This window comes from Pristis pectinata, chromosome 21 (assembly GCF_009764475.1).
Source record: "Pristis pectinata isolate sPriPec2 chromosome 21, sPriPec2.1.pri, whole genome shotgun sequence".
In the NCBI taxonomy this organism is placed as follows: Eukaryota; Metazoa; Chordata; class Chondrichthyes; order Rhinopristiformes; family Pristidae; genus Pristis; species Pristis pectinata.
This window is the reverse complement of record NC_067425.1, coordinates 11,999,919-12,019,098: the sequence shown is the minus strand read 5'-3', so window position 1 is coordinate 12,019,098 and position 19,180 is coordinate 11,999,919. Positions and strand designations below refer to the sequence as shown.

Below are 19,180 nucleotides of genomic sequence, written 5' to 3'. Positions count from 1 at the left end.
ATTCAGCCATTTACAGTCAAGGTAATGCATATGCAAGCCAAACTGATAGAAACTAGTTGTGCATTACGATCCAGAAGTCATTAATAACTTTATTTGTCATCATTCCTCAGTCTAAGACTGCTTCCTGGTGCAACTGCCCACGCACTTATGTTTGGGTGTGGAACACAGTTTTTCTTCAGTCTCACACACCACAATGGAGTGAGCTTGTTTCTTGACAACCAAAGGAAATGCAGTTGATATTAGGTGCACATGCTGGTTGGAGGGTGGAGGGCAAGGGCTGGGGTAGGAAGCAGTAATGTGCAGAATAGTCACGTCACCTCAGCACAAAGATAGATATAAACATATGGACCAAACAATGACATACTGGCCTGGACCGTCATTCACTGGAGTTTGGAAGAGTGAGAGGTGATCTTATTGAAACCTATAAGATTTTGAGGGGGTTTCACAGAGTGGATGCTGAGAAGGTTTCACAGAGTGGATGCTGAGAAGATTTCACAGAGTGGATGCTGAGAAGATGTTTTTCTTATGAAGGAATCCGGAAGCAGCAGTGCAGTTTCAGAATAAGGGATCTGAAATTGAGATGGAGATGAGGAAGAAATTCTTCTCTGAGAGGACTGAGAGTCTTTGCAATTCTCTATGTCGCAGAGCTGTAGAGGAGGAGTCATTGAATATATTCAAGGTGGCGACAGACAGATATTTGAATGATGGGGGATCAATGGTTCAAAGGAACAGACAGGAAAGTGGAACTTCAGTCAAGATCAGATCAGCCATGACCTTACTGAAAGCAGAGTAGGTTTGAGGGGTGCATGGCTGTTCCTATTCCTTATGTTAAAAATGGGGAGAAATTTGTTTCCAGTTGTCAATACTAACTACGGTGACAACATCAACCTCCAGTTATACTCACTTCTGCCCATTGACTTCAATGGAACTAAATGTGCGGAGGTGAGGACAACCAGCGGCTAATCATCTTGCGCGTGTATAGTGCTGGTGAGCAAAGACAGATTTCTGTCCAGTGGTTCATTGAGATAGTTTCATTGTCTTATAGAGCTACAGGTCCTTGAGCTTGACACAACTGCCTCATATCTCTGTTCTTGTTACATCATTGGCCTAGTGTTGGAAACTGCCAACACTCCCCTTCATTTTATCCTTCAAGCTGTCAGCTGTCGCTTATCATTGCCACTATGACCCAAAACGAGATTGGAGGATGCGCTCCATTCAGTTTCACGATGAGAAAAAGATTGTGTTCTTATTTACATAAACTTTTACATTTGTCCTCATCAAGGCACTTAAAATCGTTTGATTTTTAGAACAAATGTTTCACTCAGCGCTCCACTGTCCCAAGCTGTTACAGCCCTTACTGTGCAATTTTAATCTCTGTGGAAATGGTATCACGCAATAGTTTTCAGAAATTAATGAGTATTGACAGTAAGAAGCAGATTGAGAGAGTGTGCCTTTTCAAACAGGTTTTTTTTAAAAGACAATTCTTTATCCCATGTCTTCTCAGTAGTTTTACCATTTCATGCCTTTCCATTACCATTGATGAGGGGGGTGGGGGGGGTGGTTGTGAAATATTCTGGTCTTCTAACAATCTATTATCCAATGAGAAACTAATTAATACAATGTTAATTGGTAATCATCAAATCAGTCAAGTCGTTAATGCCTGTCTTCTGCTTCCTTAAGGACTGAGCATTGTACTGCAACTTTTCCAACAAACCAGCAATATCTGTCAGCATTGGTGACATTTACCCCAATAAGACAGGGTAGCTGAGTGACAAATTGCTTTGGGACTAAGTCAAGACCTTCTGATTAGGAAAGTTATCACCCTGAGCTCTAATATCACTTCAATTTTTTTTAAACAATTAATCTTACCTCCCCCAAGCCAATTTTTATATATCTCTACCTCGTAATCCTGTTCAGCTGTAAGTCAAGGCTACAGATGGGTGACTTGTGAAGTATCACTCTTCACTCATACATTCAGACAACAGGAGGTGTCAACTTCTCTGGTCAATAGCATGGGATCTTTCCTCATCGGCCATCACACCCAAAGAGCCAGTATCGCTCAACAAAGCTGGTTGATGTGACTGGTTGTGCATACTGGGGAACTGAAAAGATGGAAGGATACCAGGCAATGATTTCTAGATTCCTTGCTGGGGAAGGTTTCAGTCTCACTTGTATATTGCTTGTGTATTTGTGAGAAAATTATACATTAACAATTCTGAACAATCTTCTTTGTACAGTGTTCAAGTTGAATGTGGCTGGAAGAAGTAGGAATCAAAAGAAGTCAGCCTTCCATTCAGTAGCACTGAAGAGGGAACCATTTGCATTTTACACTCCACTTCCATTGAAGCCCATTGAAACAAATCTTGGAATGAAGTACAACACCCAAATGCCACTATATTGCAAATTTAACACTACTAATTATTTCATAGAGTGAAATGAAATCCTATTTCAGATAGGCTCCAACTTCTACACCACCAGCTTCTGCCAGATCTGAATCCAAGGATCAGCCGCTGCATTGATTCACCTGACAGCCATTCTACAGCTGCTGAAATCGATCTAAGTATGAGCTGGGCAATTATATTTAACACCTGCTATGTTATTGGGGAAAAAATAGTTGAATGAATCTTGAATCATTTCTGAAAGGTAAAGTCAAATGAGTTTGATTCCCACCAAAGTATGCCCTGTAAATGTCACATTAAAATGCATTTAATGGCTTTGGGAGCACAGACAGGTAAAAGAACTGCCCTCCTCCAACAGTTTCTGGGATGGACTTCATGCTGGCTGATGTTGGGAGTGAAAACAAGAGAATACAAGCACACATGGAGCATTATTGCGGGAATGATATGTTCAAGAGTAACACTGTAGATAGGAGCAGCCCAACTACATTCTCTACCAATTTACAGCCACTGGTGAATCTAAACCACTGGAAGAGATGGCTGGTACTACATATCACACAGGCAGGGACTGGCTTCTAGGTAAAGAAATCTATGCTTTCCGGCATTGCCCTGAACAATTTTCATCTTCCCATCCAAAATCCACATGTATTAAGATTGGAAACAGTAGCCCTTTATGATTGTATGTAATCTGGAATAATCAAGCCTTCAGGGCTTCTGGATGAAGCTACAATCTCTATTGATTGCTTTCATTGCAAATCCTCAACAGTTTTCCATCTCTGTAAAGGTGTATCAGTTTCAAAAGTGAAGTTCAACACTGATCAAATGTGTTCCTCTTTTAGTCAATTCGTTGCTACCATAATGAGACATGGGTATTATGTTGAACTGTGCTCCCAGGAACATCAATCTTTTTCTTCACAACTTTAGAAGGGACTATACAGTTCGCACATTTGAAATCCATTGAGTCGATCCAGCTTTCCTAATACAAGGTGTCGGCAATCTTGGAAACTCCATTTAATCAGAACAATCAAGATTCCTGTGCTCACTTCCTAAGGCTTCCTTCTTTAGTACTTTACTGTGATCTGTCTTCATTTAATGTTCACAGTTTGATTTAACTGTACAGGTGTCTTACAAACTTCCAGTAACAGATAAAAGGATATTTCTCTGCAAAGATTTTTTTTGAGTTTGAAAAAGATAAATCTAATTCTTTAAAACTCTTTCATTACTTTTGTTCTTACATTAGACCTGTGCAAACCATAGCGTGATCTGAAACAGGATGCTTTTGGTCTGTGGGAGTATATTGTCCTAGCAAGAATTTCAGGCTATAGTTTATGTCACCTTGTTCTCTGTCAATGTGCTAAGGAATTAGTCACAGACGAGGCCAGGCTTGGTGTGCTCCATGAAATCATACCATCTACTGGTTGGCTCAGTGAGTTTTCCCTGGTCTCTGTAGATACCAGAGAGCTGTTATGAAAACCATTTTGTTTTTTGAACGTTGCTTTCTCTGATTAGCAGGCTGGAAGGGTTTGGAGCATCACCAGGCTTGTAGAGGACACTGAGGAGGACAAAAGAAAAACAGAAGCATGAGTGACTACTGCTAAAACAAACAGCAACTATTGATCAGCACGCAACAGCAGTGTCTCATGGAATCATAGGTTCACAGAATTATTACAGCACAGAGGAAGGTCTTTTGGTCCATTGGGTCCAAGCTAGCTCCTAGTAGAGCTAAAACATCAGTCTTCTCTCCCTATAGACTTGCAAATTAATTTCTTTCAAGTCTCTGAAAGCCCATCCAATTTCCTTATGAAGACTGATAAATTCTGTTTCCACCATCCTTCCAGATTACAACCACTCTCCATATAAAGATGTTTTTTCTCACAACTTCCATGCATATTTTCCCCACAATTTTAAATCCGGTACTTAAACCATCCGCTAATGGGAACAGCTTTCCTTGATCAAACCTATCTAAACTTGTCACGGTGTTGTAGTCCTCCATCAAATCTCTTCTCAACCTTCTTTATTCCAGAACAATGGCAGCTTCTCCACTCCACCCTTATAGCTCCAATCCCTTGTGCAAGGAATGTCTTCTGCACTGTGTCAGGAACTTTACACTCTGCCTAAAGTGTGACTAGAATTGGATGCAATAATCAAGTTGCTGCTTAACCAGTGTTTTGTACAGGTTTGACGTACCTTCCATGCTTTTGTACTCTATGATCCTATTGAGGAATCTCAAGATCCCATATGTTTTATTAATCACCCCCTCAACACTATGAGGTTGAACAGTCCCAGCTGATCACTGTCCCGCCCATAGCAGAAAGCTTTAGCTAAAGACAGTAAGGATTTACTCTGGGCAACAAACACAATCAAAAGGCTTTTGCTGATGGAAATCACCACAATTCCAGTTACAGCATCAGTACACACAGTGACTAGAGCAAGTCTGTCTCCGGCTGCCCACTCCCTCCCTCCCTCCTTTCCTTCAAGTGAAAACCTCTGCCTCCTCTCTGCTTCCAGGAGTCACAGGGTAACTGCAAAGGACTAAGACAAAATGACAGAGTGTAACATATCCATTTGTTGATGAAACAGAGCCTGGTGTGAAAGTCAGCTTAGAAGAGGACACAAAGGGATAAAGACAGGATGAGCAGGCACAAAGGCAGCAGATGTTTTGTAATCTGATAAAACCTAAGACTGTTCCCTTTGGAAGGAAGAATGGAAAAGTGGAATCCTTTTTTAGGTGGTAAGAAACTAGCACATGTTGGTCTGATGGTGCTGCTTCACCGAGAATTAACAGGAGTCTAGAAGGCCTTTAGTTCAAGAGGGTTGGAGTTAAAGGGTAAGGGATGCTTTCTCCAATTGTATGGTGAGACCACACCTGGAGTACTGAAACAGTCCTGGTCTTCATACTCAAGGAAGGACATATGTCCCTTGGAGTTGGCATGGCACAGATACACAACAACGGTTCCTGTGATTAGGGGGTGACAAATGAGGAGAGATTATGTAAGGTTGGTCCACAATCACATAAGGAAACAAATAAGGTTCTGTAAAGAACTGACAAGGTAGATACTGAGATGCTGTTTTCTTGGGGTGGAGAATCCAAAAGCACTGGAAACAGACCCCAGAAAAGATTGACTATTTTGGGCAGAGAAATGGAGAAATTACTTTACTCAGAGGGTTGTTAATTTTCAGAGTTTCCTATCTCAGAAGGATGTGAATGGTCAGACATTGAGTGTATTCAAGGCTGGGATGGGTAGCTTTCTGGACACTAAGGGAATCAAGTGATGTGGGATAAAGAGCACAAGGAAAAAGGACCGGAACAGGTCAGACAGCCCCTCAAGCGTGATGGGCTGAAGGGCCTGTTCCTGTGCTGTGTGACTATGATTCTATGATGTGAGTGCAATGTGATAATGACCAGATAATCTATTTTAGTGAAACTGATTGAGGGAGAGAGATAAATGTAGACCAGGACACTGGGAAATTTTTCACTCTTCTTTGAAATAGTGAAATGTTACATGTGGGAGGAAACAAGAACTCACTTTAACATCTCAGCCGACACATCAGATAACGTCGCACTGGAGAATTAGCCTAGAACTTTCAGCTGACGTTTCTGGAATTGGACTTAAATCCACAACCTCTTGACTCAGGGGCAAGAGTGCTACTGTTAATCAGAGCCGCAACCAATGCAAGTACTGAGTTAATTGAACACATTTTAATATTTCTGAACTGGCTCCATACCCATTTGTGCTCCAGCTCCAATTTTTTTCCCTGTTGCATGAACAACTCTTCACAACAAAATTCATTGCCGCACTCTTTTAGGGCTGAAGCCAGGTGAACCCAGTGTCAGACCAAGAGTGGTATTTGGGGTTGCATTGCAGCAGGGTCACTTCAGATATAACTGGCTGCAACCGATCACTTTTCAGGTCCATTATATCATATGCCGTCAACAATTGTTTGACTTAAAAGAATTTTTTTCTAAGATGTTTCTATCCAACATTTGACAGTAGAGTGAGTGCTGTGCAAGCCTGAGATCAGGTATTACCAGTTGTGACAGGTGAGGCAGAGAAAGGTGCATTTTCATTGTAACTTTTTTAACACCTGTTAAGTATCTCCGAGGCTGGGAGACCCAGCTGTACCAATATGTTTTGTCACTCACTGTCGAGAATCTATGGGTCTTTTTACATACATGCTTTGCACATACTTACCTCTTTAAAGTAAACTAAATACTATTTTTAGAGCAGATAGTTTCCTTGATTTTATGGCCAACTATGCGCCTGAATTACTGTAAAACTTCTACTGGCTGGATCATCTCTGCATCCTTGTTGTGGGACTGGCCTGTTCCCTGGTGCTGCACTTCATCCAACAGAGGTGGTGAATGTAAAGTCGGCTCACAACATCTGCGCTGATGTTACTTCTTCAACTGGAATGGTCTACAATATGGCCATATTCTTCATGTTTCATTTTAATCTTTCTTTTCAAACACTTATCCAACTCCTATTTAAATTATTTTATGGTCTCTATCCAAATTGCAGTCAAATATTCACAAACCTTCAGCATGGAAAAAATGTCTTTTAAATTTGGCCTTTGTATTCTTCTGCCAATGATCTTGAGTTTACTAGCTCTAGTTAGCGATTCACCAACTAATGTGAACAACTTTTCACTGTTTGTCTATTCAAAGCATCTTTGTAAATTAGGAAAAAAAAATCAGACAGCGGTATGAAAAGTCAATACTTTCTTGCAATGTTCCAGTGCCCTTTGTAAATAACTAAGCATGTCCAATGAGTCCAACGCTGACCATGATGTCATCAGGGAAACAGACTAGTCTTCAGGGAGATTGAACACACAGCAGAATACAAAATACAAAAATGTAGCTCTTGAAAGAAATCCTTTCTTTCCCCTCCACCACACTCCCTGCCCCCAATCCCCAGAATGGTTATTAAATAAGCTGGGCAATAATTTCTTGCATTGCAGCAGAATCACTGTATGATTAATGATAGCCTCTTTTAATTATCGACTTCACGACAACAAGTTGGTGTGTGGTGTCCTGCGTGAGGGAATGATAAAGATATGATGTGGTTGATCTTCTTTCAACAGGGAAGGGTGGTGCCAAAGATAGCTTTTAGGGACGGACTAATTTATTGGAACAGCAAACATAATAACCTAAAGATAAGAAGACGCCAGGGGATGTCATTAAGACCAGACCCCTGTGACACAGGCATTGGCAGTACAAACATTACTGATCCTTTAAAGTGGCAACAATAGTCCTTAAACTAAGACAATCCTATGAATGTCCTATCAGTTGTCCTACTTGGGTAAATTTGTCCTATTTGACAATATGTGATTAGAAACATTGAGGGAAAAGATTTATTGCAGCATATTTACATATGTATCTGGAGTGACTCCAGAATGATTTACCCCAAATGCCAATACAATAAATAGCCAGGTCAATGGTTTGGCACTTTGCACTGTTGCACATGCACATGCAAAGGGAGCCTGGGATGAAGACTGAGTTGTAACCCTAGAGTCTGGTTTCTCACCCCACACCCCCAAGGGTATAGCAGCATGGAATGTACCCTACAAGTTCTATCTGCATTTATGTATTTAGGAGAAGATTAGAGAGCATTCAAAAATCAACATAACCTTCACGGCATAAGGGATTTCCAAAATTACCTAAGATTGTGTCATAGCTTTAATGTACACTCAGAGTATGAAGTTCTCTCTAATACATCAGAACATCCTGCTCCCCATGTACATGATCTCCTTCCTCACACATACTGGGAACCCTTTCTCTAGTAGAGTATATAAGATATGATCTTTCCTGACATATAACCACATACATTTCCTTTTCCTTACATCCAAATTTTCATTTAGAATGGATGGCATAATTTGTTCAGATTATACTGTTATTATACAATATGTTCTTTGTATGTGTTATGTGATCCTTCTATTGCTCTGTTGGGAGTTGGTATGGATATGATGGGCCAAATGGCCTCATTCTGTGTTGTAGTAAGTAAAGAATCTAAAGCATGCTATTCTACACATTTCCAACCTATCCTATCTCTATATAATATGTACCCATTACTTGCAATTTCTCTATAATATGCACAGGGTGTGCTGTTTGCTTTCAATATCAGCCTTCCTTCAGTAACTCTGTGAAATGAAGATTGATATCATGGCACCAAGTCACATGGACTGTAGAATGACTCATGTGACCCAGTGTCTTCCCAGGGAGTACAAATCCAGGAGTCTGTCCCTCATTTTCAACTGAGCAGCTGCTAGTACTACTCCACTTATCTCTTTCAAACCCCCAAGGAAGGAGAATAGGCAGTGGCTGGCTAGTTCTTGCCTTCACTCTTCATAAAGCATTCACCCTTTCCCAGATACACCTCCACTTGATAATCCTTTCTCCATTCTGTGTTTACACATTTTGGAAAGTACAAAGCCTCCATAAAATAGTGGACAAAAAATGTGTTTGTAACTAATATCTGATGATGTTATTTCAACACCTGGGACAGATCTTGGAAAAATTAAAAACTAAGAATGACAGTAACACATTGGTTGGTTTAAACATAGACATAATGTGGCCATATGACCATTGTCTAGGCCTATACCCAGATGCAATGGTCAGAAAAAAGTGGGTGGAGACTTCACGCACAGGGTCTCCATATCTCTTTGCATAGCCCCTGGATTTTCTGCTGGAGTTCAAGTGAGGGAAGTGGCACCTCTCAAACCCAGCACAATGACGCCCTCCCAAACCTCCATGAAAACACCAAGACATGCATTAAATAATAATAAGCTTGACAAAGGACTTATTTACCTTGGTGGAGATGTCACTAACCAGAGGGCAGAGATTTAAGGTATTGGGGAGCAAATGTGGGATAGGGCTGTTGGATGAGGAAAAATGACTTTACACCAGTGTTAGGGGTCTGGAAAGGTGTTTGAGGCTGAAGTTGTCATTAGATTTAGAAACACGTTTGATGAGCTGAGATCTACAGGGTTTCAGTTGTCCACCTTCCTTCAGTAACATAATTTGGTGCAAGGAAATCATAGCTTTTTTTATGGTTAGAATGGAGATCTTGGGCCAAATGGCTTTCATGTCATAAATGTCTTTGATGTTCTGATTCTAACCCATTGGTCTGAAGAATGCTGCCAAATTGTCAAAAGGAAGTCCAAAAGATACATGATTTCCACAACTTACTGACCAAATCTTCTGGTTTTGGGGGCTTTTGGCTGTTGGGAGTGAGGATCCTGTTTGTACGTCTTTCAAATCTGCAGCTGAGCTTCCAGTAATGGAAATTGACAGGGGGCAAACTCGGTCCCCTAAACACCGTGCCCATGTGTTCTGGTGTGAGCTGCTTCTACTTACTGATATCTCCCATAAAGAGCCCTTTAAGAGACTGGAACTCCTGCAGGAGGTTGGAATTTCAGCCCGCCCGAGCTTGTTAGACCAACAACCACTGCCATATCAATTACTTTCAGGAGGAGAAACTAATTGGGTGGGGAAAGAGGGTGGACTTGAAAATGGATATGGGGTAGCACAGATTGGGCTGCTAGTGAATCCCTTCCCAGTTTACTCTGCATCTAATAGATTAAGATGCAACTCAGAACATAGAACATATTACCGTACAGCACGGGAACAAGCCCTTTATCCCACAATGTCTTTGCCGAACATGATGCCAAATTAAATTAATCCCTTCTGCCTGAACTTGATCCATATCCCTCCATTCCCTGAATATCAAAAAGTCTCTTAACGTCACGACCATATCTGTTTCCACCACTGCCCCTGGCAGCCCATTCCAGGCACCCACCACTCTCTGCGTAAAAAACTTGCCCCACACATCTCCTTTAAAATTTCCCCCTCTCACAAAGCTATGCCCTCTAGCATTTGACATTTCTACCCTGGGAAAAATATTCTGCCACTCAAAATTTTATAAACCTCTTTCAGGTCTCCCCACAGCTTCCGATGCTCCAGAGAAAACAATCTGTTTGACCAGCCTCCTCTTATTGCTAATACCCTCTAATCCGGGCAGCAACCTGGTGAACCTCCTATGCACACTCTCCTAAGCCTCCACATCCTTCCTGTAATGGGGCGACCAGAACTGCACACAATACTTCAATTTCAGCTGAACCAAAGTGCTATATAGCTGCAACATGAACCAAAGTTTTATACATCTGCAAGGTGACCTCCTGACTCTTATACTCAATGCCCAACTGATGAAGGCAAGTGCTTCTTTACCATTCTACTTGTGTTGCCACTTTCAGGGAGCTATGGAGTTGAACCCCAAAATCCCTCTGTATGTCAACGTTGTTAAGGGGCCTGCCATTAACTGTATCCTTTTCCCTTACATTTGACCTCCCAAAGAGCAACACCACACTTGCCCGAATTAAACTCCATCTGCCATTTCTCCGCCTATATCTGTAACTGATCTACTGTAGCAAACTTGTTGGAAAATCTTCCCCAGTTATAGCAACAGCTATCCATTGACGAGGATATCCTTCTTAAAAATGTGTCATCTCATGCACACTGATTTCCTAATGAAAAAGGAACTAAGGTCAAACAGTCTGCCGCTTTATTGCAATCTTTGTCTTCATCCTGCTGCCATTAACCAATTTCAGGTTTCGGTAGCCTTCTCTGATAACTTATTCCTCATTTTCATTATTCACTGAGTGAGAAATGGTGCCTTTCTTTCCTGTTTACTACTATATCCCCAAATCCCTTCCCTTTCCATGGTGTTTGAACCGTTAACCAGAGCCTTAATATTAGATGCACCTTGCTTCAAAAGCAAGGTGCATACATACTGTACCCTTCTTTATCAGAAGAGATAATAAGTGAAATTCGCTTGTTAAAAGAAATTATGTTTACTTATGTGTCATCTCATGCACAAACATTTGCATTAGTTCCACTTAGCTATCCTTCAAGGAAGAGTGACTATAATCCCTGATGGAAAGGCTGGTAATTATCAAGATGTACATTAAACTAATATTTTGATAAGGGACACTGTGAAGGCTGGCTCTAACAAGGAACTCATCTGAGGCTATTGGAGTATGAAGGCATTACTAATCAAGTCAGTTTCAGGTTGAACTGTTAGCATATTGATTAATAGTGATTTTCAAAGGAAATCTCGCTTGCTTAGGAGTATTGCTCTGCTCGACTGCTCAACTGATTGAGATTTGTATGTCAGAACCTCAACTAGCATTGAAATTTAATTTTTATTTGATCTATATTAACTCTTAGTCATCTTATGGAAATAAAAATAAATTGGTTATGTAACTAGATTCAAGTGTCTGTATAGAGATGAGGTGGTGAATTTATATTCTTAACACAGAAGAAATAGTATGATTGTACTTTTAAATAAGCATGAAATTGGATCTAATTCACTTACCTGCAGTAAGTCACCACATTTCATTGTGTAAGCTATTTCAATGACTTGGTAAAGTATTAAATAGATGGAAGTACATGAAATACAATGTTGTGCAAAGCAAACATCTAGAAATGAAAGCTTGACTTGCTTCTAACAGTTTCAATGCATTTTGGACAAGCTATTTGTTTGCTGGCAAAGACACGGCACTTTGGTGTGAATTGAAACGTATTGAGGCAGCCCTTTCTTTGGCCAGCAATTTGTAAGGGAACTGCCAGCTACGTCCTTCTTACAGGTCAGCGTTTCAATGAACTCCATGCCTGTGTATTGCAGTGAGGAAGTACTGATCGTGCTGGAGTCCAGCATTTCTTCCTGATTGCACTGATTGAGATGTGAGCTTCACCTTAGCGTTAGGCAGCCATGGCTGCTATATCAAGTGCAGCTCCATTTATTTGAATGGATTTGCCAACCATTAAGAAAGTAAGCCTACAGGAGGTTTCTGTAAGAAATTAATGAGAGGGAAAACCAATAACCAAAAACCAATGTAATATTTCTATGTTTGCCTTCAACATGAAACTCGGTAGGACTGTGAGTTATGAGGAGGATGCAAAGAGGCTTCAAGGTGATTTAGCTTGAGTGAATGGGTAGATACATAACAAATGCAGTATAATGTGGATACATGTGAGGCTCTCCACTTGGGTAGGAAAATCAGAAAAGCAGACTATTATTTGAATGGTGATAGATTGGGAAATGTTGATGTGCTAAGGAACAAGGTGTCCTTGAACAAAAGTCACTGAAAGCAAACATGCAAATGCATCGAGCAATAAAGAAGGCAAATGGTATGTTGCCCTTTGTTGCAAGAGATTTTACAACTGTGTGTGCATTGGTGAGGCCACACCTTGAGTACTATGTGCCGTACCCAAGAAAGGACATACTTGCCATAAAGGGGTGCCACAAGAGTTCTTCCTGGCTGCTTCCTGGGAGGGTGGGGCTGGAGGACAGATTGGGTCAACTTGACTTGTGTACCAGAGTTTAGAAGAATGAGAGCAGACCTAATTGAAATGTATAAAATTCTGACAGGACTCAAAAGACATTTTCCCCAGCTGGGGAGAGAGGGTGGTGCGTAGAAACAGGGATCCCAGTCTCAGGATACAGGACTGAGAAAGGAGAAATGCCTTCACTCAGAGGATGGGAATTCCTCGGAGGGATGTGGAACCCAAGCTGCTGAACCCCTTAAGAAAAAGATAGATAGTTTCTAGACACAAAAAGCATTAAAGGGTATGAGAAGAGAACGGGATTAAGATAGATCAGCCACGATTTTAATGAATGACAGAGAAGGTATGAAGGGTTGAATGGCCTACCCCTGGCTCTTATGCTTTGTTTCTGCTTCTATTTGTTCTAATTATTCTTCAGTAGTTTAACAATTTTAAAAATAGTTTAATTTTTATGGTTAATTATTAAAAAATAATTTTTTTAATTGATTAAATGCGCTTCAACTGTTTCTAAGCGTCCCTGATTATTGGAGACACCCAGAGACAGTGGGAAACGCCTTTGACACCACGAGGTATCTGAACTTCAGTGGACGGTCCAGTCCAGTCCTTAGGGTGCCTCACCTGGGGCCTAGTCACTGCTCATGCCCCACTCGCCATGCAGGGCGGTTGCTGCAGTGAGGCCCAGGGGATAATGGGAGCTGGGCAGGTGCAGAAGCTGTGGAGCAATTCTGGGTTTAGCTTTAGGCAATGATGGTGTGGGGATATCAGTGGGAGAGCACTTTGGTGCCAGTGATCATAATTCAATTAGATGTAACATTGTTGATAAGGACAAAGATAAAAGAGAAATAAAGGTTCCAAAATGAGGGAAGGAAAGTTTTGCTAGACTGAGAACTGATCTGGTAAAAATGGAAACAACTTCTTGAAGGTAAATCAATACAACGAGAGGTATTTAAAGAGATTCAATGGATTGAGAGTAAACATGTTCCCACAAAAAAAGGATGGGGGTTGCCAAATCTGGAGCCCCTTGGATGACAAGCTGTATAGAGGGTAAGATAAGGCAAGAAAAGGAATTTCATGTCGGACGCTGAGAGCCTAATACAAGCAGAAAGTGTGTAGGAGTGCAATTAAAGGGGAAATGTGGAAAGCAAAGAGAGGATATGAAAAACAATCTCAGGTTTCCTTGTGATGTAGGAGGCTGCCATTTGGCCTCTGGAGTCTTTGTGGCTCTCAGAGCATTCCCATCAATCCCATTCCCCCACGTAACTTATTCCCTCTTACACGCCTGTCAACTCTCCTCTGATTATCCTGCCATCCATGAAACTATAACATTTTTTCACAAAGAAAGCCAGTTAACCTACCAGCACATTTTGGAATGTGGGAGGAAACGTGCAAACTCCACACAGGCATCATTGGATATCAGGATCAAACCTGGACTGCTGGAGCTGTGTTGCAGCAGCACTACCTACTACTGGTCTAAGTTTTTACTTTGAGACTGCCAAATAAAATCAGTGGAAATCCCCAGATGTTTAATAAGTATATAAAGAGCAAGAGGATAACCAAGAAGAGAATAAGGCCTATGACTATAAAGGTAACGTGTGTGAGGAGGCAGAGGATATTAGTAAGGCTCAAATGAAATTTAACTCAGGTTTTTAAAAGAAGCAAGGGAGGAAATTAAGGAGGCTCTGACTTTAATTATTCAATCCACTCTGGCTACAGGAGCAATGCCTGAGAATTGGAGGACTGCAAATGTTCACTTAGGTACAGTCAACATGGATTTGCAACTCAGTAAGGCCAGTGCAGTTGATGTAGTCCACCTGGAGGTTAGCATGGCTTTTGACAAGGTGTCTCATGGTGGAGAAATCAAGAAAGTAAAAGTTCATGCGATCCAAAATTGGATCCAAGATTGGCCTGGTGTCAGGCAACAGAAGGTAATGGTTGATGGGATTATTGTTTTTGTGACTGGGCGGTTCCTACCACTAAAGTTGTACAAGTCTTCGTACTCCCCTTGCATTTTGTAATATATAGTGATCATTTATATTGGGATATGATAAAGAAGTTTGCAGAGGATTCAAAAATGATCCAAGTGGCTCACAATGAGGAGGAAAGCTTTAGACTGCAGGAAGATATTAGTGGTCTTGTCAGCTGGGCAGAAACTTGGCAAAAGGAATTTAATCCAGAGAAGTGTCGGGTAATACATTTGGAGAAATATAACAAGGCAAGGGAATATACAGTAAATGGGAGAATGTTGAATGATGTAGAGGAACAGATGGACTTTGGAGCATATGTCCACTGATTCTTAAACATTGCAGGACAGGTCAATAAGGTGGTTAAGAAGACATTCAAAATGCTTTCCTTCATTAGCCAAGACAAAATATAAGAGCACTGGAGAGGGTGTAGAGGAGATTTATGGGGTGTTGCCTGGACAGGGATAATGTGGCTACGAGAAAAGAGAGCTGTTTTCTTTGGAACAAGGGAGGCTGAGGGGAAACTTAACTGAGGAATATGAAATATATTAGAGTAAATAGTGAGGACCTACTTCCTTTAGCAGAGAGATCAGAAATCTGGTTGCAAGAACTTAAAGTAATTGTTAGAAGGGTTAGAGGAGAGATGAGGAAAGTTTGAAAAACACAGTGACGCTGGAGGAACTCAGCAGGCCAGGCAGCATCCGTGGAGAAAAGCAGGCGGTCAACATTTCAGGTCAGGACCCTTCTTTAGGACTGAAGATAGGAGAAGGGGAAGCCCAATATATAGGAGGGAAAGGCAGAGCAGTGATAGGTGGACAAAAGAGGGGAGGCGGGGTGGGCACAAGGTGGTGATAGGTAGATGCAGGTAAGAGATAGTGATGGGCAGGTGCGGGGGAGGAGGGGAGGCAGATCCACTGGAGGATGGGTCAAAGGTAAGGGGTAAAAAAGGGGGGGTAGAAAAAAGAGAGATAGACTAGGAAAGGGAAGAAAAGAAGAGACATGGTTGGGGGGAGGGGGGTGTGGGGATTACTTAAAGTGGGAGAATTCAATGTTCATGCCGTTAGGCTGCAAGGTTCCAAGACGGAAAATGAGGAGCTGTTCCTCCAGTTTGCGCTTGGAATTCTCCTGGCAGTGGAGGAGGCCGAGGACTGATATATCAGTGATAGTGCGAGAGGGGGAGTTGAAGTGACTGGTAATGGGGAGATGCAGATCGTGGTTATGGGCAGAGGCAACGAGGAGATGCAGATCGTGGTTACGGACCATTTTCTGTCTTGGAACCTTCACCCACTAACTTCACACCTAAATATTCACCCAATAATAGCAATAGTTTCTTGGTCATACTAGTTGAAGCCAAATAAACTGACAATCCACAGATGATTATTACAGGACGGTCCGGATAAGTTATTTCAGTAAGTATTCCCTGTCTTTGTCCAATGCCAATTGATGATATAAGTTTTTTTATACATATTGCAAACAAGTTGGTGATAGTTTTGGTCTCACTGGGGTGGGGGAGGGAGGGTTTCATTCCACAGAGACACCTCGTGGCTGGACTTTACAACAACATTTTAATTGCTGACATAGGAAAATAAAATGGGGAATGTTGTCAACAGTAAATGCCAACAATAACAAACAAAAAGCAGCATAGAGGACAAAGGGTGTGCACACTGTTGCAGGATTAATAGTAATATGTAAATTTGGTGACAATTACCATTTTCTTTTCACTTAGTGAATTCCTTCAACAGGAGTGCCTTTTGTTTCTTCAGCTGTCTAAGCCTCAAGTTTTAGAATTGCCACCTTGAACTTTTCCCTCTCTCGTTTATTTCCTTGACTAAGAGATGCTAATATTTCTTTCTTGTGTCATCTTTTGTCTCTGTTTGATCATGTAAACCACCTTGGAACATTACACACAGGATGCTGTTGATTTAAAAATCATATTGGATGATTAATGGAAACATAAGTCTTTTTAGGTCATTACAAATCACACAGAGCAATTTGTAACTTTTCCCCCAGTGAAATATAAGCTAAAAGAATCAAAACTGAAGTATTTGTGCTCAGGTTGTGGTTGGAATTTGTATTAAAATCATTTAAATATGTCTTGCCAGCTGTTAGCCTTACCCATCCTGAACAGAATGGAAATTTGAGGGCATACCCTGTTGGCTAACAAGGCTGTCCATCAGTAACGTAGATTTGGTAAGATAATCCCTCGCCTGTTGGATGTGTCAGGATATGTTTATAACATAATAGGCCAGAACTTGCTGTCAGCAGCTTGATTAAAAATATTCCTATTTAGCTTTTACTGATCCCCAGATGCCAGCTTGCCAGTAGTAGAGCCATGTGTGACACAATGCCATCACATGGGTGGGTCAGAGCAAGCCCTGCCTACAAAAGAGCCAAGAAATTTTGGACAGCTAGATAAACCACACCCCCAGGCTTTGCCACTGTTGAGCACTTAACAGTGCCTGATATTCAGAAGAACTTCCAATCAATAAAGCATATTTAAAAAATTAAAAATTGTTAAGAATAAAAACATTTAAATAACTGAAATCATTAAAGCAAACACAATTTTAAAAAATGTAAACCATCTTTCACTTATCTTTCTCCCATAGCCTTTCCTGTTCATGCCAATGAATGGGCTTGCTGTTCCTGTGCCAGGTCTAACCTGGCATAGGTTCAGTGACTGGATACCCCAGCTAAGTACCAGGAAATTCAGCAAGTGTATATTCTGCCTCTGTACTCCCTGAGGAGTCCAACGTTGGAGTACAGCTGGGAAACTGTTGGTGGATCCTCACCAGCAAATTCGGGACTTCTGCTTTGCTGAACCTGCTGATCCTCACAGAACTGGTAAATACCATCCCTTTGGTATGGATCTGGCAGTATTTCCCAGCAAGTTCCAGCCCAATCATTTTGTAATTTGTAATAGTAATTCAGCAAAATCCTCATCCATATGTTAAGGATTGGGAATAAATTATTTGTCCAAGCTTTTCTTCTCAGAGAATGGAGTTAGTTTCACTATTCTAATTTAATTTTTAATTTTATTTACAGCATGGTAACAGGTCCTTCTGGCCCAACGAGTCCACGCCGCCCATTTTAAACCCAAATTAACCTACCCGTACGTCTTTTGGAATGTGGGGGGAAACCGGAGCACCCGGTGGAAACCCATGCAGACACGGGAGAACATACAAACTCCTTACAGACAGCGACGGGAATCGAACCCCAATCGCTGGTGCTGTAATAGTGTCGCGCTAACCACTACGCTACCGTGCCACCCTAAACACTATTTGCTCAAATCTCTTTAACAGAATTCTCACACACTCAGGGTCCTTGATAAGTTGCTATTCTGCAGGTCCTCTGTGCTCAGTGGATTTCTTTCCCATATAATGCTGATATTTATGTTTGAAAAAGTCTACTAGAGGGAATCATTCCTTTTATTTAATCTTTGATCTAGGCAACAACATTTCAAAATGTTACCTTAACATGTGAAAAATAGGGGTCTTCTCTACAATTGGTGAATATGGACCAGTCAGAAACCAAGTATTCTCCATGTGAGACCTTGTGTACTGCTCTTAATTATCTGCCAAGGTTCCATAGTAACCCAAATAAATATCACTCTCAATGTAACCTCGCTTCTAGTCATGGCTAAGATTATTGCTTCCAATATGGAGGATTCAGGAATGCAACTGATTGAGTGATCTCTGAATCACAGAGGGCTATGGGAAGAGTGACCACCACCACTAATCTGCAACCAGTAACAGGAGCATAAGGGTGAGATGGTAGCAATGTGGAGGTGAGGTAATGAAAGCTCTCTCCACCACCCTCCTTCAGATTGGTGACCTTTGAGTAGTTAGTCAATAGCACTTTGGGATTAATTGTTCCCATACTATATTTTACATGTACTTTGATAAACTCATTTAATTATTTCTGACTTCTCTATCTGTTATTTCCTGCAATCAAATAACCCTCCAAAATCTCTGCACTCCTCCAGTTCTGGAGTCTAGCTCATCTCCAATTTATATTGCTCCCCCATAAGTGCCTGTGCTTCAGTTGCCTCATCCTAAAGTCTGGGCTTCTCTCCCTCTCTCCTGAAACTTGGCCCTTAAAATTCACCTCTATAATCTCATCTCTCCAATTACCTCCTGTGCAATACTGTCACATTTTGTCTGAAAAAGCTCCTGTGAAGTACCTTGGGACATATTGGAAGTACTGCATAAATGCACATTATGGTTGATATTTATGGTTTAAGATTAATAGATGGGAAATAGATGATGCACAGTCCATCCCATCCCACAGCTTTCACTGAGCTCCCTGGGTTACAGGATTTTCCTCCCTTTACAACCATCTCATGGGAGGCAAAATTTACTTTAACTAACATTAAATTCTCTCCATGTCCAGATGAAGGCGTCATAAAATCAGCTTGATCATAAATCCCTTAAATAAGGCGTTACTGCTTATAAGAAGCAGTGTATTACTATATGTACCAATGA

General features: G+C 41.2%; 1 protein-coding gene across 7 annotated transcripts in view; it reads right to left on the bottom strand.

The window, feature by feature from the left end:
• Positions 1 to 1,543: 1,543 nt before the first annotated feature.
• The window catches only part of hnf1ba (HNF1 homeobox Ba), a 119,375-nt gene continuing 101,738 nt past the window's right edge, over positions 1,544 to 19,180 (bottom strand). For all 7 annotated transcript variants that reach the window (XM_052035437.1, XM_052035433.1, XM_052035432.1 and 4 more), the window contains one exon: positions 1,544 to 3,948. In XM_052035437.1, coding sequence (XP_051891397.1) covers positions 3,928 to 3,948 — 21 coding nt within the window. In that variant the 3' untranslated portion in view covers positions 1,544 to 3,927. The remainder of the gene's footprint in view (positions 3,949 to 19,180) is intronic.